Genomic DNA, 26793 nt, shown 5'->3' on the forward strand with positions numbered 1-26793 from the left:
CAAGATAGCTTTGAACATTTTTACAAAGACAGGTATAACCATAGTAACCATAACATTTCCTCTCCACAGCCCCCTTCCCTTATATTTGAACTAGATCCGTTTGAACTGTGGACAAAGCAACTACATGTCTAGAGACACACCCAACCTAACAGACATCTGCCCACCCACATGGTTCACTGACAGAGTTGGGGCATCTAGTAAAAGGGAGTATATCCTTGTAGTGCATCATGTTCAAACAACAAGAGGCAGGATATCAACACCACCCCGAGTCAGATCGTTTTTAGAAAGGCTTACTGAGGATGCAGCCAGACTCAGAATTGGTGGCAGTTGTGAAAAGCTCATCTTTCAGGCTCCTTCTGTAGAGTGAAGTGTTATGATAAAGTATCAGTACCAGAAGAATGTAGCCGTGTCTAATTGTTTTACCAAAAAAGGAAATACATAGCCTAAGCTACAGTAAATAAACATCCTGGGCTGGCCATGGTGAGCAAAATGATATTAGTACCAGACCGTCGGGGTAGATATGTTTGCGCTGAAGATGGATCGGACAATAAGACTAGAAAATTATACCATAGCTGGAATTCTGGAGTTGAAGAGTAGAAGGAATGGGACGACAGGGTAACAACACTCAGTATGCACTAGCATAACTCAGTGTTGTGTGTAGGACATACTTTCTTCATTTGAAATGAGGGAGTAACACACACACACAGACAACAGAACACGTATAGCCAACTCAGGAAAGGGCAGTCAGATACCAGATGTGTTTCTGTTGTTTCAAGTCCATGTGTTAAAAAGCTTTACCTGTTAACTGCAACATCAAATGCAACTGTTAGTCTGAAATATAGTCTATTCTTTTAAAGCTTTCTCAATGCACTCTTAGCCTACAACTTGAATCAGTTGCCTAAGATTAAAATCTAATTTTAAAATAATATGATCACAGTGGACAGCCCAAGGGTGAGCCAGCGTCTAATGACCGAGCCTGACCTTGAGTGAACAACTGACCTGGTAAAAGTCTGAGCTTAGGCTGGTGTCTTTGGATCCCCACTGAGTCTGGCTGACTGTAATTTCCTATTGACCTAATTAAAGCCAATACTAAATCAGACCAGATAGATACTGGAGGAAGTGAGAGGGGACTATGAATGCATCGTATGGTTTGTACAAGGCCTATATAGATTGGTGCTGCTGAGGGTGGAGACCAGACAAACGTTTGACACAACCACCAGGAAACAACCCTAGAAAGCAAAGAGAGACAGAGGTTGGATGGGGGGGGGGGGGGGTTGATATGTGGAACCGGAAGAAAAGAGAGCGGATGAATGATTGCTGACTAACAGATTGAGTATTGCTTGAGTATGACTCAGTATTTTACACAGGACAGTAACAACTGCTTGTAGGCCCTAACCCTGCTGAATTCCACAAATTAACCTTGTTCACTACGGCAGGGGTAGGATGCAGAGGTGCCAGGTTTTCAAAACACTGCTGTCTGTTTTAAGAGAGCAGCTGCACCATTATTTACAACACCAGATGGCTCCTGACAGATCTCATATCAAGGTTTAATGGGCAGAACACTGTGTTGAGCATCACAGAAGAGGAATACATAAAGAATATTGTCACGAAAAGCCAGATCATCCACAAGGCAAGAAAAACATGATTCCAGTGTTTCCCCTATATCCATTTAGCAGTGGCGCTGATTCACTGTCCATGCTACGGTTACATAGATAGAGAACAGGCCTAGGCTACATTTGCTGCTCCACAAGAATAAAACCACACTGACTGGATAGTCTCTCTACTGCCTCAAATTCCTCATCTTGCTCCTAAAAGCGATGACCCTATAACACTGGCCCTCCTCTCTTCTCCTTTTCCCCCATAGCTTTAATAACACAAGCTGAAACCCCTTCCCCCATGTCCAGGGACCTCACGCAGGTTTGGAGGAATGTTGGGGATTTTTGGGGACATTGTGTGGCCCGGAATGTGCTGCAGGCAGCAAAAGTCAATACCAGTTGTCTGCTCAATAAACTATGCTAATTGCTTGCCAGACTGTGATTTTTACTGCACCATGTCAAATGATCCTTCATGCCAGTTACTCTTTATTAATCTCAATCTATTCCAGGGTGCAGAATGCCACTAGAAGTAGCGAACTAATAAGGCTTAGTGTGACATGTAATGATCACAACAGTCCCAATATATATGTGGTGGTTGCAGTTAAATGAGCATGACTACTCAAGAGATACATCTCCTTCACATAGTGTGAAACATCACATGAATGATAAATAAATAGTTTGACAGGTTACTGATAGTGGACACACTACCATGGCTGGCAGAACACACTACTATGATGTCAACCCTATTCTGACTTTATGCAATGTGATAGTATGGCTGCAATATAAATTGTGTCTCAATTTGGTCAAAATGAGTGGATCTTTCTTTACCCTAACCCTTCTCATCTTTGTTAGGAGGGGAGGAAAGTAACTAGCTAACGAAATTAAAAGACAACAGTAATGTTATTGTATTTTGTTATCTAGCATACTATTTAGTTACCTAGGTGTGTTGTTTCTATACATTTTAATTATCAGACACTGCTGGCTCGATGAAGTTACTGTAAGGTTAGCTAGCTACGTTAACTCGTTAGCTAGCTAGCTAGCCACCTACAATACATGCAGCTAGCTAGTTACACACAAGCAATCACAATTTGAAAAACATCTAACACATTTTACCTGGAATTCTTTGGTAGAGATAATCGAATGACTCGGATACCATCGGTTACAATATGCAGTTATTGGTCATTTCATGCACTCCATCCTCAGCGTCCCTGCCCCTTGATATTCTCCATTGACAGGACACACAGCATGAGCATTCCCGATTAATGGTTGGAATTGTAGGACGTCGCTGACAGATCCCTCTCCACGTCCTTTTTGGAATGTAGCAAATTATATGGTGGGGGCCATTACGACGAGGGTCTTAAGTGTTGTCTGATGCACATGTCGAGGAAAACATGTGATAACAATGACATATAGTGAATCTGTGATGTGGTGATATGTATGCGATCTGTAAAATCTAGTAGGGTCCAGGTCAAGATATGCTCAATTGAAGATATAAGGCATTGCCAGATTTTTTTTTACATAGATACTGATTTTATTATACATTTTGTGTACAGAGGCTGCCAATGCCTTCCAAACATGTATTTTCCTCAGACTACAGTATCCCTTTTTACAGACTCATGACATAACATGTATGTTGACCAGAAGGAAATAAATCTAAATTGAAAAACAGAAAAAAGGTCAAATGTATTTTTTTGTGGATGACCAGCAAGTACCATCATTTTAGCTTCACACAGTTAACTAGAAAATGTGGAATAAAACACACATATTCCCAAGATGTCAAAACATGGTTTCAGGTCATTTAAAATACGTTTAATAAGGGAGTGAATTATAATAAACTATTGCCAGGCTCATGTCAACTTACAAGGACTGAAAGAATGAATATTCATTCATCATACAGTATGCATACACTGAAATGCTAAAGTCGTACATAGAGTAATATATTCCATATTTTTAGACTTTAAAACATAGTACACATATTTAGAATAATCTTATGTTGACATATATGACTTCGTTATGAAAGAGGCAGGGTAAGTGACTAGCCCTGTGAAGAATCACACTGACAATCAATAACCAAGTTCTCGTTCAGTTGAAGCCTAATTACTCAACTGTTTTATTAACATGATTAATCCTAAATGTATTGATGAACATCACAATAAATAAACCTAAGAACCCAATGCCTCTAGTATGATACATACAATACATATTGTACAACCATAAGACAAGGTTAGAGAGATGACTAACCTATATAAACTCAAATAACCTTCATCTTTCCTTGCAATCTTTTCTCTCCAAACCACAGAAAATGTCCTAAAGCATCACAGTGGGCAGTCTGGAGTAAAACCAAAAGGAACTGTAAGTGCAAGCCCCTCCAAATTAGATCATGTTTTGGATTAGTGACATGTTGATACATACAGTAGTTACAGTTAGGACAGCAGATGGTTACAAACTGTTTGGCAGTTATTTGAAAAAACAAAGTACATCTTGCAAATGAACGATACACAGCATAGCATAGAGCCTTGAGAGATATTATCTATATATGAGTCATATAGCATGACAGTGAATTTTGAAAGTGTCCTCCTTCTACAAGTATAGATACCACTTTGCTACTACTAATATATTTTTCCTTCAGATGAGGGTATTCAGCTCCGTAAATACAGTAGACTTCATTTTACACAGAACTGGAACAGAAAAGCTGAAAATGAGTTATTTCGCTAATGTTGACAGAGCTAAGGCAGAGTGAGGGTTATTGACTAAGCATCTGTGTGTCTGTCTCCTATGATTGCAAACATGAATTGGGCTTAGCTTGGTATCATAATATTCAGACAAGATCTCCCACACAGGCTAATAGTGCCATGAAGTGCGATACCAAACTCTACGTTCATGTATTGGTCTCAAAATAGGTGCCTTAAGGACAGGTCTGTTTTCTCAAAAGGCGAGGGAGACTACAGCACCCCAGTAAGTCTCCTTACAGCAATTCCACTGACACATTGAAATCCACGGCATACGTTCTGAATAAAAGCTGTGACGCAGAGGCACAATGGAGCAGAGCAGGTCACATTGAGCACTAATGATATAAATCAAAGAGATCTAAATGAATGGTGAATGCACTGCCTTTCTCTCTCATGGCTTCCTCCATTGTACAGTTGTGTGTATGGGACATGTGAGGATATATTAGGACAAAATGTGTTACTAAAGTTATGACTATGGCTATTAACTGGAGCTGATTTAGTTGATATGTTAGCATATGGATAAGTCCGGATTTGAAACGTTATGTCTTAATTCTACTTTTTTTTTTTTTACAGCAAATCATCCCATTATTTCATTCACTCACTCACGCATGTGTGCGCACAAATGTTGCATGTACAACCCCAAAACTGTCGGAAATGTCTCTGCTAACTTCAAAATGTCAGAGTTCTTCATGAAATCTCAGTAGTGCAGACAGTAGTACAGACTGAGTTAGTAAACACATTACTTGTTAACAATTATCCAGCCAGAATGAAATATCATATTTTAAGCTTGGTTTATCAAAACCAAAACACTTGTTGGTCACTAACATCCTGCTGCCCAATATAACAATATGTTTATGACAACACACAGATGAAAATAACTTGAATCAAACATGCCTACAGGTACTGAAATTAAAACCATTCTAATATAAATCTTCTCTTTTTTCCTTCTGAACAAAATATTCTAAGAGCATTTTCTTTTCCATGGCCCTTTGGTGGGTTACTATGAGGCAGACCAGGAGGGAGAAGAGCTTAAGGAAGGGTGTGGAGGACAGTTAATGACAGCTGTCCAGCCAACCTCACAAATATGGGTGAGAAACAGATGGGTCACTTTCATTGAAAAGAGGATAAACAAGTATTCCTTCATAACATCAACAGAATGGTCCACTTTGGCTAAGCATCCACAATTTAGCGCAACTTGTTTGAAACAGGTGAATTATTTTCATTTTCATGAGAATAACTGTCTCCACCGACACAGCTGTAGAGCGGAAACATGGTATTGTTGTAAGTTGTAGAAAGGGAACATGTTATTATTGTAAATTGTAGAGAAGAAACATGGTATTGTTGTTCTGTATACAACTAAATGTACTGTTTTGTATCCTACTTCAGTAACACATCAAGATTTCAGGGTGGGTGGTTAGGGACTAGAACACTCGAACAGATGAAGAGGGGTTGGGACATTGGCATTCAAAGATGGAGTGTTACCTTAATGATGGATACATGGCTAACATTAGGCTGGACAAAACTGCAGTTATTCCCACAACAAGGCTACATCCTGGTTACATAGGCAGCATATGATCTCCCATCACCTCAGACCTCCAGGACTCAAGTCTGTAACCTATACCACCTTCATCAAATCAAAACAAGCACATAGAAAAAAAAACATTGATTTCTGCCCCACCCCCCCATTTTTTCTTCATAAATTATAATCATAACAAATACAACAATTACAGCATTATGTACATACTGTACTGTATCTGTAAATACAATAGTTTAATTTTTTCCCAAACAACAGATCATTTTGGCAAGATCTCCTATGTTACCATGAGGACATCCCCGGACTAAGGATATGAATGCAGACAAACTCCTATGTTAGAAAATCTATTGCTTCCTGGGTATTTAAGCTGAGGACTACTTGAAACACAAAGAACACAAATAGAGGGAATTGCTTTATGGTCCAAACTGTAGGCAGTCTTATTATAACTGATAGATACTCTGTTTCTGTCAACTGTTCCTATTTCACAAATGCCTTTGTTGCAGTCTCCTCGTCTCTGCCTTTGTCCAAGGTTTGTTTACCTTGTAAACACTTTGTTGTTGTCGTGAGTGGTGGATTCCTGGGACGCACAAATAGACTGGTGATCCTGGCAGCTCTGGATGTTCCTCTTTAAAAGTCTTCAGAGAACCCAGATGTTCCTTTTCAACATAACTCTCGTAGCATTGTGGTCCTAATGTATCATGTGTAAAACATACGGCTGGAATCTCTTCAGCAGTGGATTAAGAAATAACTCAACATTTGAAAAGGCTAAACAAAACGCTGTGCAGGCCCTGCTTGTTTTTCTGCCTACAAAGCAGGAGCCAATAGCAACAAAAAAAATAAAAACCTTGGACACTCTTTTCCCCTACATGCTGATCAGACTCAAATTGAAGTGTTTCATTTAGGGTTGCAGCAGGCATGTTCAATAGTGGCATTCATTCCGTACACCGTACACAAGCTGTGGAGCTTCGACATGAGAGCGAAGAGACAGAGCGAGAAGAGGAGGATATGATGCATCAGAGAGGCACAAAGAGTCACACTGGCTATTGGGTGTGATGTATTAATGCGTTATCATCATCAGATATGTGTGGTACAACAGAGGATTGGTGTCCACCCTCTTGTTCTCAGAGGGATGGTGGCGCCCTCTGCAAGCTATGTCCAGAATCAGTGCAGAATACATCTCCTGCTGCAGTCCAGCAAAGGCCATTCTCACTCTCAGTAGCCTTCCCAAATGGACATACTGTAGACTCAGTTTGAGTCGACGTCTCTATCACAGCCTCTCTCTCCCATTGTCATCATGATGGGAACCTGTGGAACACTACACTTCGGTGGAGAAGAGGATGCTCTGACGCTTACTGTCCGGCGTGGGGATGGTCTCCAGCTGGAGGAAGTACAGCAACACCTGGACCTGGAGGGAAAGACGGACAGTTAGAGGGACCTCAATATCAAAGAAGAGGGATGGGGTGAGGGACAGAGACTATATCGCCTACCTGTGACATGACCTCCAGGGACCAGCTGTCTCCCATGCTGATAGGCTGCGTGGGGTTGGTGGGGATCTTGCTGTCCTTCTCTGCAGGCCGCAGCAGGGTGGGGCCAAACACCGTGGCCAGGTTGTGGAGGGACATCTTGTTGATGCTCTCCTTGTCAGCCACCCTGGGGAGCAGGGAGAGACAGAGGGTGAATGGTAGCTCATGGTAATACACCAAGTGAAAGGACCTAATAATCACTGTATTACTTATTCAAAGAAAGATTTTGGGATCTGCTTGTCTCTAAATGCCTGTGTTTGTCTGTACATAGCTCTATGTCTCTGGTAGCGCTATGACTGTGGTAGCTCTATGTCTGTGGTAGCGCTATGTCTGTGGTAGCGCCAAGTCTGTGGTAGCGCCAAGTCTGTGGTAGCGCCAAGTCTGTGGTAGCGCCAAGTCTGTGGTAGCGCCAAGTCTGTGGTAGCGCCAAGTCTGTGGTAGCGCCAAGTCTGTGGTAGTGCCAAGTCTGTGGTAGCGCCAAGTCTGTGGTAGCGCCAAGTCTGTGGTAGCTCTATGTCTGTGGTAGCTCTATGTCTGTGGTAGCTCTATGTCTGTGGTAGCTCTATGTCTGTGGTAGCTCTATGTCTGTGGTAGCTCTATGTCTGTGGTAGCTCTATGTCTGTGGTAGCTCTATGTCTGTGGTAGCTCTATGTCTGTGGTAGCTCTATGACTGTGGTAGCTCTATGACTGTGGTAGCTCTATGACTGTGGTAGCTCTATGACTGTGGTAGCTCTATACTGTGGTAGCTCTATGACTGGTAGCTCTATGACTGTGGTAGCTCTATGACTGTGGTAGCGCTATGTCTGTGGTAGCACTATGTCTGTGGTAGCGCTATGACTGTGGTAGCGCTTTGTCTATGGTAGCTCTATGACTGTGGTAGCTCTATGACTGTGGTAGCTCTATGACTGTGGTAGCTCTATGACTGTGGTAGCTCTATGTCTGTGGTAGCTCTATGTCTGTGGTAGCTCTATGACTGTGTGTCTGTCTGTGTGTACCTCTTCAAGTGATCCAGAAGGAAGAGGAATGTGACCAGGTTGGGTTCTGGCAGTGACAGCAGTAGATTCAGCATGCAGCTCTCTTTGGCAACGCTGTCAGACAGGGCTGCAGACAGAGAGACAGACATTCACACATTAAACTGAGTGCTAAATTATACCATGATAATATTATACAGTGAGGGATCCCCTGCTGATTTTGTATGTTTGCCCACTGACAAAGAAATGATCTGTCTATAATTTTAATGGTAGGTTTATTTGTTGCTCAAGCAGAAGCACATTAAGGTCCTGGAGTGGCCTAACCAGTCTCCAGACCTTAATCCCATAGAAAATCTGTGGAGGGAGCTGAAGATTTGAGTTGCCAAACGTCAGCCTCGAAACCTTAATGACTTGGAGAAGATCTGCAAAGAGGAGTGGGACAAAATCCCTCCTGAGATGTGTGCAAAGCTGGTGGCCAACTACAAGAAACGTCTGACCTCTGTGATTGCCAACAAAGGTTTTGCCACCAAGTACTAAGTCATGTTTTGCAGAAGGGTCAAATACTTAGTTCCCTCATTAAAATGCAAATCAATTGATAAAATTTTTGACATGCGTTTTTCTGGATTTTTTTGTTGTTATTCTGTTCAAATAAACCTACCATTAAAATTATAGACGGATCATTTCTTTGTCAGTGGGCAAACGTACAAAATCAGCAGGGAATCAAAAAAAAAATCCCTCACTGTAGGTACAGTACCAGTCAAAAGTTTGGACACACCTACTCATTCAAGGATTTCTTTATTTGTACTATTTTCTACATTCTACATTGTATAATAGTTAAGACATCACAACTATGAAATAACTCATATTGAATCATGTAGTAAGCAAAAAAAGTTAAACGAATGTTATATTTGAGATTCTTCAAAGTAGCCACCCTTTGCCTTGACAGCTTTGCACACTCTTGGCATTCTCTCAACCAGCTTCATGAGGTAGTCACCTGGAATATATTTCAATTAATTTGTGGAATATCTTTCCTTCTTAATGGGTTTGAGCAAATCAGTTGTGTTGTGACAAGGTAGGGGCGGTATACATAAGATATGCCTATTTGGTAAAATACTATGTCCATATTATGGCAAGAACAGCTCAAGCAAGCAAAGAGAAACGACAGTCCATCATTACTTTAAGACATGAAGATCAGTCAATTCAGAAAATTTCAAGAACTTTGAAAAAATGTTGCTATAAAGAAACTGGCTCTCATGAGGACCACCATAGTAAAGGAAGACCCAGAGTTACCTCTGCTGCAGATGATAAGATCATTAAAGTTAACTGTACTTCAGATTGCAGCCCAAATAAATACTTCACAGAGTTCAAGTAACAGACATCTCAACATCAACTGTTCAGAGGAGACTGCGTGAATCAGGCCTTCATGGTCGAATTGCTGCAAAGAAACCACTGCTAAAGGACACCAATAAGAAGAAGAGACTTGCTTGGGCCAAGAAACACAAGCAATGGACATTAGACTGGTGGAAATCTGTCCTTTGGTCTGAGTCCAAATTTTAGATTTTTGGTTCCAACCTCCGCGTCTTTGTGAGACGCAGAGTAGGTGAAAGGATAATCTCCACTAGAGGTCGACCGATTAGGATTTTTCAACGCCGATACCGATTATTGGAGGACAAAAAAAAGCCAATACCGATTAATCGGATGATTTATATATATATATATATATATATGTAAATAAATGGCAATTACAACAATACTGAATGAACAATGAACACTTTTATTTTAACTTAATATAATACATAAATCAAATCAATTTAGTCTCAAATAAATAATGAAACATGTTCAATTTGGTTTAAATAATGCAAAAACACAGTGTTGGAGAAGAAAGTAAAAGTGCAATATGTGCCATGTAAGAAAGCTAACGTTTAAGTTCCTTGCTCAGAACATGAGAACATATGAAAGCTGGTGGTTCCTTATAACATGAGTCTTCAATATTCCCAGTTAAGAAGTTTTAGGTTGTAGTTATTATAGGACTATTTCTCTCTATACCATTTGTATTTCATATACTTTTGACTATTGGATGTTCTTATAGGCACTTTAGTATTGCCAGCCTAATCTCGGAGGTTGATAGGCATGAAGTCATAAACAGTGCTGGGAATCAAGCATTGCTAAGAGCTGCTGTTTGAATGAACGCTTACGAGCCTGCTGCTGCCTACCACCGCTCAGTCAGACTGCTCTATCAAATATCAAATCATATACTTAATTATAATATAATAAACACACAGAAATATGAGCCTTTGGTCATAAATATGGTGAAATCCGGAAAGGATAATTTCGAAAACAAAACGTTTATTCTTTCAGTGAAATATGGAACCGTTAGGTATTTTATCGAACGGGTGGCAATCCTAAGTCTAAATATTGCTGTTACATTGCACAACCTCCAATGTTATGTCATAATTATGTAAAATTGTGGCAAATTAATTACGGTCTTTGTTAGGAATAAATGGCCTTTCAATAGTTCGCAACGAGCCAGGCGGCCCAAACTGTTGCATATACCCTACCCTGACTCTGCTTGCACTGAACACAAGAGCCATAATTGGTGTCCAAAAAGGCAGATTACCGATTGTTATGAAAATTTGAAATCTGGCCTAATTAATCGCCCATGCCGATTAATCGGTCGACCTCTAATCTCCACATGTGTGGTTAGCACGTGAAGCATGGAAGAGGAGGTGTAATGGTGTGGGGGTGCTTTGCTGGTGACACTGTCAGTGATTTATTTGGAATTCAAGGCACACTTAACCAGCATGGCTACCACAGCATGGCTACCACAGCATTCTGTAGCGATACACCATCCCATCTGGTTTGCGCTTAATTGGGAAATGACCCAAAACACACCTCTAGGCTATTTGACCAAGGAGAGTGATGGAGTGCCGCATCAGATTATCTGGCCTCCACAATCACCGCAGAGTGAAGGAAAAGCAGCCAACAAGGGCTCAGCATAGGTGGGAACTCCTTCAAGACTGTTGGAAAAGCATTCCTCATGAAGCTGGTTGAGAGAATGCCAAGAGTGTGCAAAGCTGTCATCAAGGCAAAAAGGGTGGCTACTTTTTGGTTACTGCATGATTCCATGTGTTATTTCATAGTTTAGATTACTCTACAATGTAGAAAATAGTAAAAATAAAGAAAAACCCTGGAATGAGTAGGTTGTGACTGGTACTGGTACAGGGCTGTTGGCCCTGTCAAAGGTCTGTGACTGACCAATGCCTCCTGCGAAGTTGGGGTACAGGTCGTCAGTGAAGAGGGGTTCTGGCAGCTCTCTGAAGTACAGCTTCAGAGTCCCGGCAATGGCGTTCACATCCATCTCACTCATCATCACAGACACGTCTTTGTTGTCTGTGGGAAAGATGGCAATGCTCAGAAAGACAGGTAGAAAGTGTAGCCATGGCAACAGCGGATGGGGTGGTAGCCAGCCTCTTATTTCTGCCATTCACAAAAACACACTGCACCTCAGATCATTGGCAGTAATACATTGGCTGAGGACGCAACATGCCCCCCAAACTAAGCTGTACATGTCATAATCAGAGAAATCACCACACAGGAGTGCACACACACAAACGTCCCTACACACGCACACAAATACACAAAATGCTAACACTAGCACACCCAAACATAGGAATTAGTAAGCCTACACAAGAAAATAAACTGGGTTAAGCACCCAAACTTGACATATGGAAAATGTACCCATGATTCCCAACAATGGAGCACCATAATCAGAAGTTGACCTAAAGGACAGAGCAGGGTAAGGCACATTGATTCTACAGTAGTCAGTCCAATAGACTAGAATTTGCAAGGGAGTGCACAGAGAGGCTAGCCTAATGGAACCGGCCTGATTGCGGCATTCATTACTGTATTTCACTTCACGTATCAAGGCTGGTTCCACCAAGCTACAGAAAGTCCACAGAGAGTATGCCATATGCTATACTGTAGCCTTTTCCCACTTCCAGGGCTTTATTAAGAGGGGGAGCTAGGGGGAAGTAAGGCCTTGATACTCACTGGTGTCAAAGGCAGCCTTCAGGACCTGGATGTCTGTAGCCACCCCTGAGACTCGGTAGATGCCCACCTCCTCCATCCCCCTCCGCTCAATCTCCTCCAGACACTGTCTGACGATATAGGGCACCTTGGAGTGCTCCCGTCTGGCATGGGGAAACAGACAGACAGACATGAAGAGACAGTCAGACAAATAGACAGTCAGACAAATAGACAGTCAGACAAATAGACAGTCAGACAAATAGACAGTCAGACATGAATGGACAGACAGACAGACAGACATGAATGGACAGACAGACATGAATGGACAGACAGGCAGACAGACATGAATGGACAGACAGACATGAATGGACAGACAGACATGAATGGACAGACAGACAGACAGACATGAATGGACAGACAGACAGACAGACAGACAGACAGACAGACAGACAGACAGACAGACAGACAGACAGACAGACAGACAGACAGACACAGACAGACAGACAGACAGACAGACAGACAGACAGACAGACAGACAGACAGACAGACAGACAGACAGACAAACAGACAAATAGACAAATAGACAGACAGACATGAATAGACAGACAGACAGACAGGAATGGAAAAGACAGAGACAAACAGACAGTCAGACAGACAGACATGCATGGACAGACAGACAGACAGACATGAATAGACAGACAGACAGACAGACAGACAGACAGACAGACAGACAGACAGACAGACAGACATGAATGGACAGACAGACAGACAGACAGACAGACAGACAGACAGACAGACAGACAGACAGACAGACAGACAGACAGACAGACAGACAGACAGACAGACAGACAGACAGACAGACAGACAGACATGAATGGACAGACAGACACACAACTACCGCTGTGTGTTTTGTTGTGAGTTCACGGACTACAGCGTGCAGGTCGAGCTGGCACTGGCCGGCAGCTCTGCAGTGATGTTTGTTCTCTGTTGGTGTTATTGGTGACATGCTGTCTCTCCAGCCTTAACTGGCCATGCTGTTTAACCTTATTAGTCCTCTTGTTACTAGCAATCCTCATTAGCATCACTCACCAACATTGGCAACAAACCTAACCTCAACTGCTCTCTCTCTCTCCCTCTCCCCTCTGTCTGTCTGTGTGCCCACTGCCCACTGTACCCAGAGCCTACTGCCCATAGTGACCGTGCCGCTGCTGCCAACCGTCCTGCGGAGCATGCTACCAGGCCATGCCAGGTGAGGCCAGGGGACAACTGAGGGACTGTCTGAGGATGGGTACACTGCCTGCCAGGTGTCTGCTCGGTGCCCCATGCCAAGGGCCATTAAGACAGTCTCTCCATAGATAGACACTACCAAAGTATGCATCACCAAAGTGTGCACCATAGGAACACTCAGAGTCTGTGTAGAGTAAAGTAGTAGCCACAACCAATACTGCTTACAAGACCATAAAAGACCACTCTGTATCTATCTAACTGCAGCAAAAGGGAGATATAGTGGTGGAGGGGCAAACAAGGCAAAAAGGCACGTTAAGAGTAACATCATTGTTTATATTGATTTAGGACTAAAGTACAACCACTCAAGATTCAAAGACTTACACAGTATATTCAGTATACATGAACTAGGTCAACCTGGGAGGTATTTCCCTCATTTACGCTAAGCAAGTGTAGTGTACAGGTCTGTATCAGTGTCTGGTATGATTCTAGACTAATTGTATGCCTAGGGCCTCAGTGCTTGTGTGTATTTTCCAATAAGGACCCCCCCTTCTGTAAAAACCAACCAAATCTCTCCTTTGTTGCTTGGCTATTCTCAGACAGTGTCCCAAATGGCACCTTCCTCCTTACATAGTGTACTACCTTTTACCAGGGCCCATAGCTCTCTGGTCAAAAGTGGTGCACTATATAGGGAGTAGGGTGCCATTTGGGAAAAAAAAATCAGAGGTTTGCAAGATGCTTTGCCAGACTTTTTGTGATCTCTTATCAGACTGAAGAAGGGGAACAGATCAGTTCCTGACCAGGGCTGGTGCATGGGGGAGTGAGTGAGTCGTGACATGGAAATGTAGTTGGGATTATCTGGATTGAAAGGCTCACAATCGCCACAGGGGGTCCTGTCCGTCCCTCTACCTCCCTTCTCTCCTCCCTCCTCCTTTCCTCAGAGAGATTCTCTGGTTGTGTTACAGCAGGCTTTCTGCATGGTTACCATATACAGTTGACGTCAGAAGTTTACATACACCTTAGCCAAATACATTTAAACTCAGTTTTTCACAATTCCTGACATTCAATTGTAGTAAAAATTCTCTGTCTTAGGCTAGTTAGGATCACCACTTTATTTTAAGAATGTGAAATGTCAGAATAATAGAAGAGAGAATGATTTATTTAAGCTTTTATTTCTTTCATAACATTCCCAGTGGGTCTGAAGTTTACATATTCTCAATTAGCATTTGGTAGCATGGCCTTTAAATTGTTTAACTTGGGTCAAACTTTTTGGGTAGCCTTCCACAAGCTTCCCACAATAAGTTGGGTAAATTTAGGCCCATTCCTCCTGACAGAGCTGGTGTAACGGAGTCAGGTTTGTAGGCCTCCTTGCTCGCACACGCTTTTTCAGTTCTGCTCACAAATGTTCTATAGGATTGAGGTCAGGGCTTTGTGATGGTCACTCCAATACCTTGACTTTCTTGTCCTTAAGCCATTTTGCCACAACTTTGGAAGTTTGCTTGGGGTCATTGTCCATTTGGAAGACCGATTTGCGACCAAGCGTTAACTTCCTGACTGATGTCTTCAGATATTGCTTCAATATATCCAAGTAATTTTCCTGCCTCATGACGCCATCTATTTTGTGAAGTGCACCAGTCCCTCCTGCAGCAAAGCACCCCCACAACATGATGCTGCCACCCCCATGCTTCACGGTTGGGATGGTGTTCTTCGGCTTGCAAGCCTCCCCCTTTTTCCTCCAAACATAACGATGGTCATTATGGCCAAACAGTTCTATTTTTTTTTTCATCAGACCAGAGGACATTTCTCCAAAAAGTACAATCTTTGTCCCCATGTGCAGTTGCAAATGGTAGTCTGGCTTTTTTATGGCGGTTTTGGAGCAGTGGCTTCTTCCGTGCTGAGCGGCCTTTCAGGTTATGTCGTTGTAGGACTAGTTTTACTGTGGATATAGATACTTTTGTACTGGTTTCCTCCAGCACCTTCACAAGGTCCGTTGCTGTTGTTCTGGGATTGATTTGCACTTTTCGCACCAAAGTACGTTCATCTTTAGGAGACAGAACGCGTCTCCTTCCTAAGCGGTATGACGGCTGCGTGGTCCCATGGTGTTTATACTTGCATACTATTGTTTGTACAGATGAACATGGTACCTTCAGGCGTTTGGAAATTGCTCCCAAGGATGAACCAGACTTGTGGAGGTCTACAATTTTGTTTCTGAGGTTTTGGCTGATTTCTTTCGATTTTCCCATGATGTCAAGCAAAGAGGCACTGAGTTTGAAGGTAGACCTTGAAATACATCCACAGGTACACCAACAATTGACTCAAATGATGTCAATTAGCCAATCAGAAGCTTCTAAAGCCATAACATCGTTTTCTGGAATTTTCCAAGCTTTTTAAAGGCACAGTCAACTTAGTGTTTGTAAACTTATGACCCACTAGAATTGTGATACAGTGAATTGTAAGTGAAATAATCTGTCTGTAAACAATTGTTGGAAAAATTACTTGTGTCATACACAAAGTAGATGTCCTAACCGACTTGCCAAAACTATAGTTTGTTAACAAGATATTTGTGGAGTGGTTTAAAAACTAGTTTTAATGACTCCAACCTAAGTGTATGTAAACTTCCGACTTCAACTGTTGGTGGTCAGAGAGTGTGTTCAGGATATATTTATATGAGGGGAATATTGAACTCACTTGGTCACTGTGGAAATCTTGATTCCGAACACGCCCATGGGTTTCCGTGACGGCATCCTCTTCAGACTAAACTCTCGGCTGGTAAACTTCATAGAAAGCTTTACCTCCATCTGGAGCAATGGGAGAAAGGGTGAAATGACAGTTTAAACCAGTTTACAATGACAACAGATGGTTAGTTAGTAAAGGTAAGAAGCAGATGAGATAAGGATAAGTAACAACCAGCATTTATAGGATCACATGGCATGGCACAAACACAGACTCCTCCTTTTAACGGTGCCGACACACTCACACACACACTCACCCCGGTCATGGGGATGACCGTTCTCTGCCAGTCTTTGCCTAGGAGCGTCTGGGGATCAAGCTGGAGGGAGCAAAACCAGATGGTTGGTTAGTACACCAATACACAGAGACACTAACAGACTCAAACACACATACAGACAAGAAAACACCAACATTAGGCTACCTTATAATGCATCATCAATGCACACACATGCACAAGCACACACACAGTTGCCAAATTCCCCTCCCCGTATATATTATTTGTTTCTGTCAAACTATTGAACATCAGTTGTCCTATCAGTGAGTGGGGTTACCATGCGTCTCAACAGGGCACTGCGTACACACCTCCATGGCTTCGACCCCCCCCCCCCCCCCCCCCCCAGTAGGTCGCCCCAGGCTGGAGACCTCCTGTCCCCTCGCCCTCTCCATAGTGCCCTCCACACTGTGTCTGGCCAACAGAGTGCAGGCCTTGCCTTGCATCCCATCTCCTCAACTACTTCCCCTGTCATGGCTCTCTGTGCAGAGAGACTGACAAAGTCTCCAAACTAGTAAGATATTCTTTACCCATTTGGCTTCTGTCTAGTGTACATGTTCTGTGGTATGAGGGAGTTGGTGGTAGATGCTCCTATCAGGCCCATACTGCCCCTCTCATTCTTTTCTCCTCCTCCTCCTCTCTTTTGTTCCTCTTTCTTTCTTTCATTTCCTCCGTCAGTAGAGCTGTAGTCTCAGTAGGTGTGTATCCTGTCTCTGTGTGTAGCCTAAAGGGCCCAGTCGATAATGATCTCCAGCGGTCCAGGAAAGCTGTTTCACCCAACACACACCTGCCACGCTCACTCTGAGGAGTGTGTAAGGATCACAAGCTAAAGTACGTCCTCATACACACAGGTGTGGATTGCACTACAGGACGACCGCTTGTTTATGCACCTCTCTCGGTCTCCTCCCCTCTCTTCTGCATTATCCCCCCTCCTCATTTTCTTCCCTCTCTCCTCCTCTCTTCTCTATTAGTTACAGCTAATCCCTATGCTTAAGTTAGTTTCGGTGTAGGCTGTAAAATGTACCATCCCCCCAGTGGCCTCCAGCCAAGCCTTGAGTATAACCCTACCAGCCCCTCTCTTCACTGGGTGTCCCTCCTCCCCCAACTACACCCTGCCTAGCGAGCCTAGCCCAGTGTGCCAAATTCCCACCCTCTGTATGTGTGTGTTTGGATGAAAAGTTCATCTGAATCATCAGCTGGGGCTTTCATACAAAGCTGCTCAGCTTTGGCAACATGGCCTGCTGCTGTGTGTGTTTGTGTGTGAACCGCCGGGGGACTTGGTCTCTCTCCATCATTATGAAGCTATGTATTAGAAGACTACTGAGCAACATAGCACATACATCAGAGGATGAGAGAACACAGTGATCCATAAGCAAACACATGGTACAGTATGTACAGACTGGGGTAGGGGATGATTTTGTGTTGATGAGCATTCACACAGTTTGATTACACATTTTTGAACCACCATCACAGTTGGCATGGCAATTAGCACAGTTACCATGGTAACCACGAGAGGGGATCTATATCCACAACTAAGCAGTAAGTATTTCAAGTCTTCATCTTGTTGTATTCGGTGCACGTGACAAATATAATTTGGTTTGATTGATTTTGACAAACCAGAGAAGAACTCACTATCTGTCTCCAGCCACTTCTCTAGGGTATAGTTTCCCCCTAGATACAGATCCAGGATCAGCTACATCTTCCCCAACATTAACACCTTGTGAAATTGCAAAACTTAACTCGTTTTTGGGGGCAACTACACCCTACAAGACTGCCCCTGGCCAGGTAACTGTGTCTGTTATTGGACATCACTGAATACTGAAAGGTTTACACACACACACACACACACACACACACCTGTCCTGAACAGTACACCCCCCCCCCCAGGACGTGGACCAGATCAAAGCAGAGGCTCCATGGCTCTGATAATGTCACGCCCTGACCTTAGTTTGCTTTGTATGTTTATATGTTTTGTTTGGTCAGGGTGTGATCTGAGTGGGCATTCTATGTTGGATGTCTAGTTTGTCTGTTTCTGTGTTTGGCCTGATATGGTTCTCAATCAGAGGCAGGTGTTAGTCGTTGTCTCTGATTGGGAACCATATTTAGGTAGCCTGTTTTGTCATTGTGGGTTGTGGGTGATTGTCTATGTGTAGTGTTTGTGTCAGCACTATTGTTTATTAGCGTCACGGTTGTCATTTTGTTGTTTTGTTCAGTTTACTTTGTGTTTTCGTCATCCATTAAAATGATGCATTCACACCACGCTGCACTTTGGTCCTCTTCTGACGACAACCGTGACAGATACACTAACCAATGTCTTTATTCACCTGCCTTTCCTTGAAACATGAAGGTCTATGTACAAAAATCCTACCAGGCCCTATCCAGCATTCCATCCCTCACTACCCACATGCAAAAAGAGACGTGAACGCACACACACACCAGATCTGGTTACCCTTGGGACAGACTCATAGGCACATAATATTTACAGGAAGAACACATTAATTATGGACCCTGATTCAACCACAGTCAAGATGGGCTGATACTGTACCCTCTAACATACATTCTCAAAGCAAAAAAAACAAAATAAATAAAAGCAAAGAACAGCAGTTGACTCAACTCATAGCTCCTGATCATGACCCAATCCATGTGTTGTCCTCAGTCTCTCTACAGCTTTTCACGGGTTATTGGCTCAACTATCTGGTTCTGAAGCTCAGTTGGGTTATGACTAGAGCTAGTCAGGGCTATTGACCTATTGGATGCCTTTTTGCAGGTTCTAAGTCTGCAATTTCCACATCTAATCACTGTAGACAGTCTATCCTACTACTCACGTAATTAGCTAATTAATTAATTAAATCAGCTGAGCACTCAGCAGTGTTTAGTCCACATCTAGGACATTCAGACCACAATCTCACCACACTGTCATAACCATAACGTCATCAGGCTGTTACTATGGTGACATAACAGCGTGAAGGTGATGACGTACCGGGATCTGTCCTTTGCCGATGATGCGGTCGGTGCTGTCTCCGTCCTCTTTGTTCTGCTTGGTCTTGTTGTAGCTCTTCTCATAACACAGCAGCCTCAGGGTCTGAGAGCCCTCCAGGTCTATCTCAAACTCCTGGAGCAGAGACAGAGAGAGAGACAGAGAGAGAGACAGAGAGACAGAGAGACAGAGACAGAGACAGAGACACAGACGCAGAGAGAGAGAGAGAGAGAGAGAGAGAGAAACAGAGAGAGAGAGAGAAACAGAGAGAGAGAGAGAAACAGAAAGAGAGAGAAAGAGAGAGAGAGAGAAACAGAAAGAGAGAGAGAGAGAGAGAGAAACAGAAAGAGAGAGAATGAGAGAGAGAGAAAGAGAAAAAAACAGACACGTTATGAGAGAAAATGCCACAGAAACCACAGACTGCCTAAAGTAGCTTTACAGTAATTTCTCGAAGGACCAATGTAAAGCATTAGGGGTTTCAGGACTGGTGAGGATGATGCCCATCTACTGTGGGACTCAAATAAGAGAGCAGACGGAGGCAGAGATGCAGCTTTTAGTCTTTATACGGCTTTCAATGAGGATGGCATGAAAGTCTCTTCCAAAAGATGCTCAATAAGGTTGATCTGTAAACTCTTAGAAAACTCTTCGGTTGTCCCCATAGGAGAACACTTTTTGGTTCCATGTAGAATCCTTTTTGGTTCCATGGAACCCAATAGGGTTCTACCTGGAATCAAAAAGGGTTCTTCAAGGGTTTCTCCTATGGGGACAGCCGAAGAACCCTTTTAGGTTCTAGATAGCACCTTTTTTCTAAGAGTGTGCACGTAATCAGTTAAGTGCTGTAAATGTGAACGTATTGTCAACAGCAGACAGCACAGCTGACGGAGATTCCCGTTAGTTATGTAAAAGAAAACACTGCATATGTTTCCCACACGGTTAGGGGCCACAACACATTCCATGAACATTTCCACAGACATGAGTCATCATCAGAAGCTCCTCATTAGCTAACACTATTTCCACTTTGCTGAGCAATGTAATTTAGCAGAAGCAGCAGCAGTTCCTTGGGCCTGATGGAAAATTCCTGCTGCAGATAAACAAATTCACCAATTGTGTTTTAAAACTGTTGTGTGCGCTCTCATAGCTCTCATGACGCACAAGCACTTTGTGTTTGGCTCTGACATCCAGCACCGTAATACGTGACGACGTTGTGTGGGTGTGTTTATGTGCCCTCTGCCGTTACCTCCTTACTGAAGAGGCCATACGGCTTTCTCATTCAGACACTACTACATCACAACACCAGATGTCTTGGTCTTGGTAGTACCCAGAAAATGCAGATACTGTACCCTGCATATGTCTGGTAATACCAGTACAAGTTCTTACCTCGTTCCATTTGGGCTCTGTGGTATAGCGATACACCCGCGTCTTGGCTTTGTTCGCAAAGTAGCCAAAGGAGTCCACCTCTAACGTGCAGTACAGATCTGAGAGGAGTAGAGGAGATGCAGTCACAGTTACAGTTTTGAAGTTTACATGCACCTGAGCCAAATATATTTAAACTCCGTTTTTTCCTGACATTTATAACCAGTAAAAATTCCCTGTCTTGGGTCAGTTAGGATCACCACTTTATTTTAAGAATGTGAAATGTCAGAATAATAGAAGAGAGAATTATTTATTTAAGCTTTTATTTATTTTATCACATTCCCAGTGGGTCAGAAGTGTACATACTCTCAATTAGCATTTGGTAGCATGGCCTTTAAATTGTTTAACTTGGGTCAAACTTTTCGGGTAGCCTTCCACAAGCTTCCCACAATAAGTTGGGTGAATTTAGGCCCATTCCTCCTGACAGAGCTGGTGTAACGGAGTCAGGATTGTAAGGCCTCCTTGCTCGCACACGCTTGTTCAGTTCTGCTCACACATTTTCTATAGGATTGAGGTCAGGGCTTTGTGATGGCCACTCCAATACCTTGACTTTGTTGTCCTTAAGCCATTTTGCAACAACTTTGGAAGTATGCTTGGGGTCATTGTCCATTTGGAAGACCTATTTGCAACCAAGCTTTAACTTGACTGATGTCTTGAGATGTTGCTTCAATATATCCACATAATTTTCCTGCCTCAAGATGCCATCTATTTTGTGAAGTGCACCAGTCCCTCCTGCAGCATAGCACCCCCATAACATGCTGCTGCCACCCCCATGCTTCACGGTTGGGATGGTGTTCTTTGGCTTGCAAGCCTCCCCCTTTTTCCTCCAAACATAACGATGGTCATTATGGCCAAACAGTTCTATTTTCTTTTTCATCAGACCAGAGGACATTTCTCCAAAAAAGTGCCATCTTTGTCCCCATGTGCAGTTGCAAATCGTAGTCTGGCTTTTTTATGGCGGTTTTGGAGCAGTGGCTTCTTCCTTGCTGAGTGGCCTTTCAGGTTATGTCGATATAGGACTCGTTTTACTGTGGATATAGAAACTTTTGTACTGGTTTCCTCCAGCACCTTCACAAGGTCCGTTGCTGTTGTTCTGGGATTGATTTGCACTTTTCGCACCAAAGTACGTTCATCTCTAGGAGACAGAACGGGTCTCCTTCCTGAGCGTTATGATGGCTGCGTGGTCCCATGGTGTTTATACTTGAATACTATTGTTTGTACAGATGAACGTGGTACCTTCAGGCTTTTGGAAATTGCTCCCAAGGATGAACCATACTTGTGGAGGTCTACAATTTTGTTTCTGAGATCTTGGCTGATGTCTTTTGATTTCCCCATGATGTCAAGTAAAGAGGCACTGAGTTTGAAGGTAGGTCTTGAAATACATCCAAAGGTACACCTCCAATTGACTCAAATGGTATCAATTAGCCTATCACAAGCTTCTAATGCCATGACATCATTTAAAGGCACAGCTGTTTAAAGGCACAGTCAACTTAGTGTATGTAAACTTCTGACCCACTGGAATTGTGATACAGTGACTTATAAATTACATAATCTGCCTAAACAATTGTTGGAAAAATTACTTGTGTCATGCACAAAGTAGATGCTCTAACCGACTTGCCAAAACTATAGTTTGTTAACAAGAAATTTGTGGAGTTGTTGAAAAGCTAGTTTCAATGACTCCAACCTAAGTCAAATCAAATCAAATTTTATTTGTCACATACACATGGTTAGCAGATGTTAATGCGAGTGTAGCGAAATGCTTGTGCTTCTAGTTCCGACAATGCAGTAATAACAAGTAATCTAACTAACAATTCCAAAACTACTGTCTTGTACACAGTGTAAGGGGATAAAGAATATGTACATAAGGATATATGAATGAGTGATGGTACAGAGCAGCATAGGCAAGATACAGTAGATGGTATCGGGTACAGTATGTACAAATGAGATGAGTATGTAAACAAAGTGGTATAGTATAAAGTGGCTAGTGATACATGTATTACATAAGGATACCGTCGATGATATAGAGTACAGTATATACGTATGCATATGAGATGAATAATGTAGGGTAAGTAACATTTATATAAGGTAGCATTGTTTAAAGTGGCTAGTGATATATTTACATCATTTCCCATCAATTCCCATTATTAAAGTGGCTGGAGTTGAGTCAGTGTCAGTGTGTTGGCAGCAGCCACTCAGTGTTAGTGGTGGCTGTTTAACAGTCTGATGGCCTTGAGATAGAAGCTGTTTTTCAGTCTCTCGGTCCCAGCTTTGATGCACCTGTACTGACCTCGCCTTCTGGATGATAGCGGGGTTGAACAGGCAGTGGCTCGGGTGGTTGATGTCCTTGATGATCTTTATGGCCTTCCTGTGACATCGGGTGGTGTAGGTGTCCTGGAGGGCAGGTAGTTTGCCCCCGGTGATGCGTTGTGCAGACCTCACTACCCTCTGGAGAGCCTTACGGTTGAGGGCAGTGCAGTTGCCATACCAGGCGGTGATACAGCCCGCCAGGATGCTCTCGATTGTGCATCTGTAGAAGTTTGTGTGTGCTTTTGGTGACAAGCCGAATTTCTTCAGCCTCCTGAGGTTGAAGAGGCGCTGCTGCGCCTTCTTCACGATGCTGTCTGTGTGAGTGGACCAATTCAGTTTGTCTGTGATGTGTATGCCGAGGAACTTAAAACTTGCTACCCTCTCCACTACTGTTCCATCGATGTGGATAGGGGGGTGTTCCCTCTGCTGTTTCCTGAAGTCCACAATCATCTCCTTAGTTTTGTTGACGTTGAGTGTGAGGTTATTTTCCTGACACCACACTCCGAGGGCCCTCACCTCCTCCCTGTAGGCCGTCTCATCGTTGTTGGTAATCAAGCCTACCACTGTTGTGTCGTCCGCAAACTTGATGATTGAGTTGGAGGCGTGCGTGGCCACGCAGTCGTGGGTGAACAGGGAGTACAGGAGAGGGCTCAGAACGCACCCTTGTGGGGCCCCAGTGTTGAGGATCAGCGGGGAGGAGATGTTGTTGCCTACCCTCACCACCTGGGGGCGGCCCGTCAGGAAGTCCAGTACCCAGTTGCACAGGGCGGGGTCGAGACCCAGGGTCTCGAGCTTGATGACGAGCTTGGAGGGTACTATGGTGTTGAATGCCGAGCTGTAGTCAATGAACAGCATTCTCACATAGGTATTCCTCTTGTCCAGATGGGTTAGGGCAGTGTGCAGTGTGGTTGAGATTGCATCGTCTGTGGACCTATTTGGGCGGTAAGCAAATTGGAGTGGGTCTAGGGTGTCAGGTAGGGTGGAGGTGATATGGTCCTTGACTAGTCTCTCAAAGCACTTCATGATGACGGATGTGAGTGCTACGGGGCGGTAGTCATTTAGCTCAGTTACCTTAGCTTTCTTGGGAACAGGAACAATGGTGGCCCTCTTGAAGCATGTGGGAACAGCAGACTGGTATAGGGATTGATTGAATATGTCCGTAAACACACCGGCCAGCTGGTCTGCGCATGCTCTGAGGGCGCGGCTGGGGATGCCATCTGGGCCTGCAGCCTTGCGAGGGTTAACACGTTTAAATGTCTTACTCACCTCGGCTGCAGTGAAGGAGAGACCGCATGTTTTCGTTGCAGGCCGTGTCAGTGGCACTGTATTGTCCTCAAAGCGGGCAAAAAAGTTATTTAGTCTGCCTGGGAGCAAGACATCCTGGTCCGTGACTGGGCTGGATTTCTTCCTGTAGTCCGTGATTGACTGTAGACCCTGCCACATGCCTCTTGTGTCTGAGCCGTTGAATTGAGATTCTACTTTGTCTCTGTACTGGCGCTTAGCTTGTTTGATAGCCTTGCGGAGGGAATAGCTGCACTGTTTGTATTCGGTCATGTTACCAGACACCTTGCCCTGATTCAAAGCAGTGGTTCGCGCTTTCAGTTTCACACGAATGCTGCCATCAATCCACGGTTTCTGGTTAGGGAATGTTTTAATCGTTGCTATGGGAACGACATCTTCAACGCACGTTCTAATGAACTCGCACACCGAATCAGCGTATTCGTCAATGTTGTTATCTGACGCAATACGAAACATCTCCCAGTCCACGTGATGGAAGCAGTCTTGGAGTGTGGAGTCAGCTTGGTCGGACCAGCGTTGGACAGACCTCAGCGTGGGAGCCTCTTGTTTTAGTTTCTGTCTGTAGGCAGGGATCAACAAAATGGAGTCGTGGTCAGCTTTTCCGAAAGGGGGGCGGGGCAGGGCCTTATATGCGTCGCGGAAGTTAGAGTAACAATGGTCCAAGGTCTTTCCTCCCCTGGTTGCGCAATCGATATGCTGATAAAATTTGGGGAGTCTTGTTTTCAGATTAGCCTTGTTAAAATCCCCAGCTACAATGAATGCAGCCTCCGGATAAATTGTTTCCAGTTTGCAGAGAGTTAAATAAAGTTCGTTCAGAGCCATCGATGTGTCTGCTTGGGGGGGGATATATACGGCTGTGATTATAATCGAAGAGAATTCTCTTGGTAGATAATGCGGTCTACATTTGATTGTGAGGAATTCTAAATCAGGTGAACAGAAGGATTTGAGATCCTGTATGTTTCTTTCATCACACCATGTCACGTTGGCCATGAGGCATTCGCCCCCGCCCCTCTTCTTACCAGAAAGATGTTTGTTTCTGTCTGCGCGATGTGTGGAGAAACCCGTTGGCTGCACCGCTTCGGATAGCGTCTCTCCAGTGAGCCATGTTTCAGTGAAGCAAAGGACGTTACAGTCTCTGATGTCCCTCTGGAATGCTACCCTTGCTCGGATTTCATCAACCTTGTTGTCAAGAGACTGGACATTGGCAAGAAGAATGCTAGGGAGTGGTGCGCGCTCTGCCCGTCTCCGGAGTCTGACCAGAAGACCGCCTCGTTTCCCTCTCTTTCGGAGTCGTTTTTTTGGGTCGCTGCATAGGATCCACTCCGTTGTCCTGTTTGTAAGGCAGAACACAGGATCCGCGTCGCGAAAAACATATTCTTGGTCGTACTGATGGTGAGTTGATGCTGATCTTATATTCAGTAGTTCTTCTCGACTGTATGTAATGAAACCTAAGATGACCTGGGGTACTAATGTAAGAAATAACACGTAAAAAAACAAAAAACTGCATAGTTTCCTAGGAACGCGAAGCGAGGCGGCCATCTCTGTCGGCGCCGGAAGTCATCATGTGTATGTAAACATCCGACTTCAACTGTAGATTCACCCAAAAGACTACGACTAGTAGTGGTCTCTATGACAATACAACACAAAATTAAATAAAACAGTAGAATGGACATTGGCATCCTAGCAACAAAACAATCTGCCATTTTGGTCAGGAAAACTTCTCTATGTGATCTCAATATGATACCCTCTTTAAATGAACTGTCATAAACGTAAAACATACTACTGTTGATGAGAACGATTTTATAACAATGTTATTACAAAATCACATGAAATATATGTTGAAATGACCTCTAACAAATTATATGACATTCACCAGAACAGTTTTACAGAACAGCTGTGGCCGCTGTAAGCTTAGCGTAAGGGTGTCTCAAATTACACCCTATTCCCTATATAGTGTACTACTTTGACCAGAGTAGTGCACTATAAAGGGAATAGCGTGCCATTTGGGGCGCAGCATAATGCCTGTGTTATTACTCCTGTAAAGTATGTACAGTGTAGAGGCACTTCTCGGTGGAGGGTCACTCACTCAAGCTCTGTTTGAGGCCCGAGGCTGAGTGGACGATTACATTCAGGAATCCATGGAGGCCAGGGGATTCATCCTCTGGAAAAACACAAGGAAGAGAGATGAAGGCTT

The 26793-nt window shown here is 43.5% G+C and overlaps 2 protein-coding genes across 4 annotated transcripts in view; both read right to left on the reverse strand.

Moving 5' to 3' along the window:
• LOC110523516 (cytospin-A) overlaps positions 1 to 3030 on the reverse strand; it is a 40426-nt gene extending 37396 nt beyond the window's left edge. For 2 of the 3 annotated variants that reach the window (XM_036977153.1, XM_036977152.1), the window contains exon 1: positions 2709 to 3029. The gene's annotated coding sequence lies outside the window, so the exon portion shown is untranslated. Of the gene's footprint in view, positions 1 to 2708 lie in introns of all 3 variants that reach the window. The other variant, XM_036977151.1, reaches the window with a different exon arrangement.
• A 72-nt stretch (positions 3031 to 3102) lies between these two features.
• The window catches only part of LOC110523515 (breakpoint cluster region protein), a 134227-nt gene continuing 110536 nt past the window's right edge, over positions 3103 to 26793 (reverse strand). Inside the window, exons 14-23 of the mRNA XM_036977154.1 lie at positions 26686 to 26760; positions 20958 to 21055; positions 19584 to 19715; positions 16592 to 16651; positions 16291 to 16400; positions 12403 to 12542; positions 11608 to 11742; positions 8377 to 8482; positions 7346 to 7508; positions 3103 to 7263 (exon numbers count right to left, since the gene is read on the reverse strand). Coding sequence (XP_036833049.1) covers positions 7174 to 7263; positions 7346 to 7508; positions 8377 to 8482; positions 11608 to 11742; positions 12403 to 12542; positions 16291 to 16400; positions 16592 to 16651; positions 19584 to 19715; positions 20958 to 21055; positions 26686 to 26760 — 1109 coding nt within the window. The 3' untranslated portion in view covers positions 3103 to 7173. The remainder of the gene's footprint in view (positions 7264 to 7345; positions 7509 to 8376; positions 8483 to 11607; positions 11743 to 12402; positions 12543 to 16290; positions 16401 to 16591; positions 16652 to 19583; positions 19716 to 20957; positions 21056 to 26685; positions 26761 to 26793) is intronic.

This window comes from Oncorhynchus mykiss, chromosome 5, assembly GCF_013265735.2.
Source record: "Oncorhynchus mykiss isolate Arlee chromosome 5, USDA_OmykA_1.1, whole genome shotgun sequence".
Classification (NCBI taxonomy): Eukaryota; Metazoa; Chordata; class Actinopteri; order Salmoniformes; family Salmonidae; genus Oncorhynchus; species Oncorhynchus mykiss.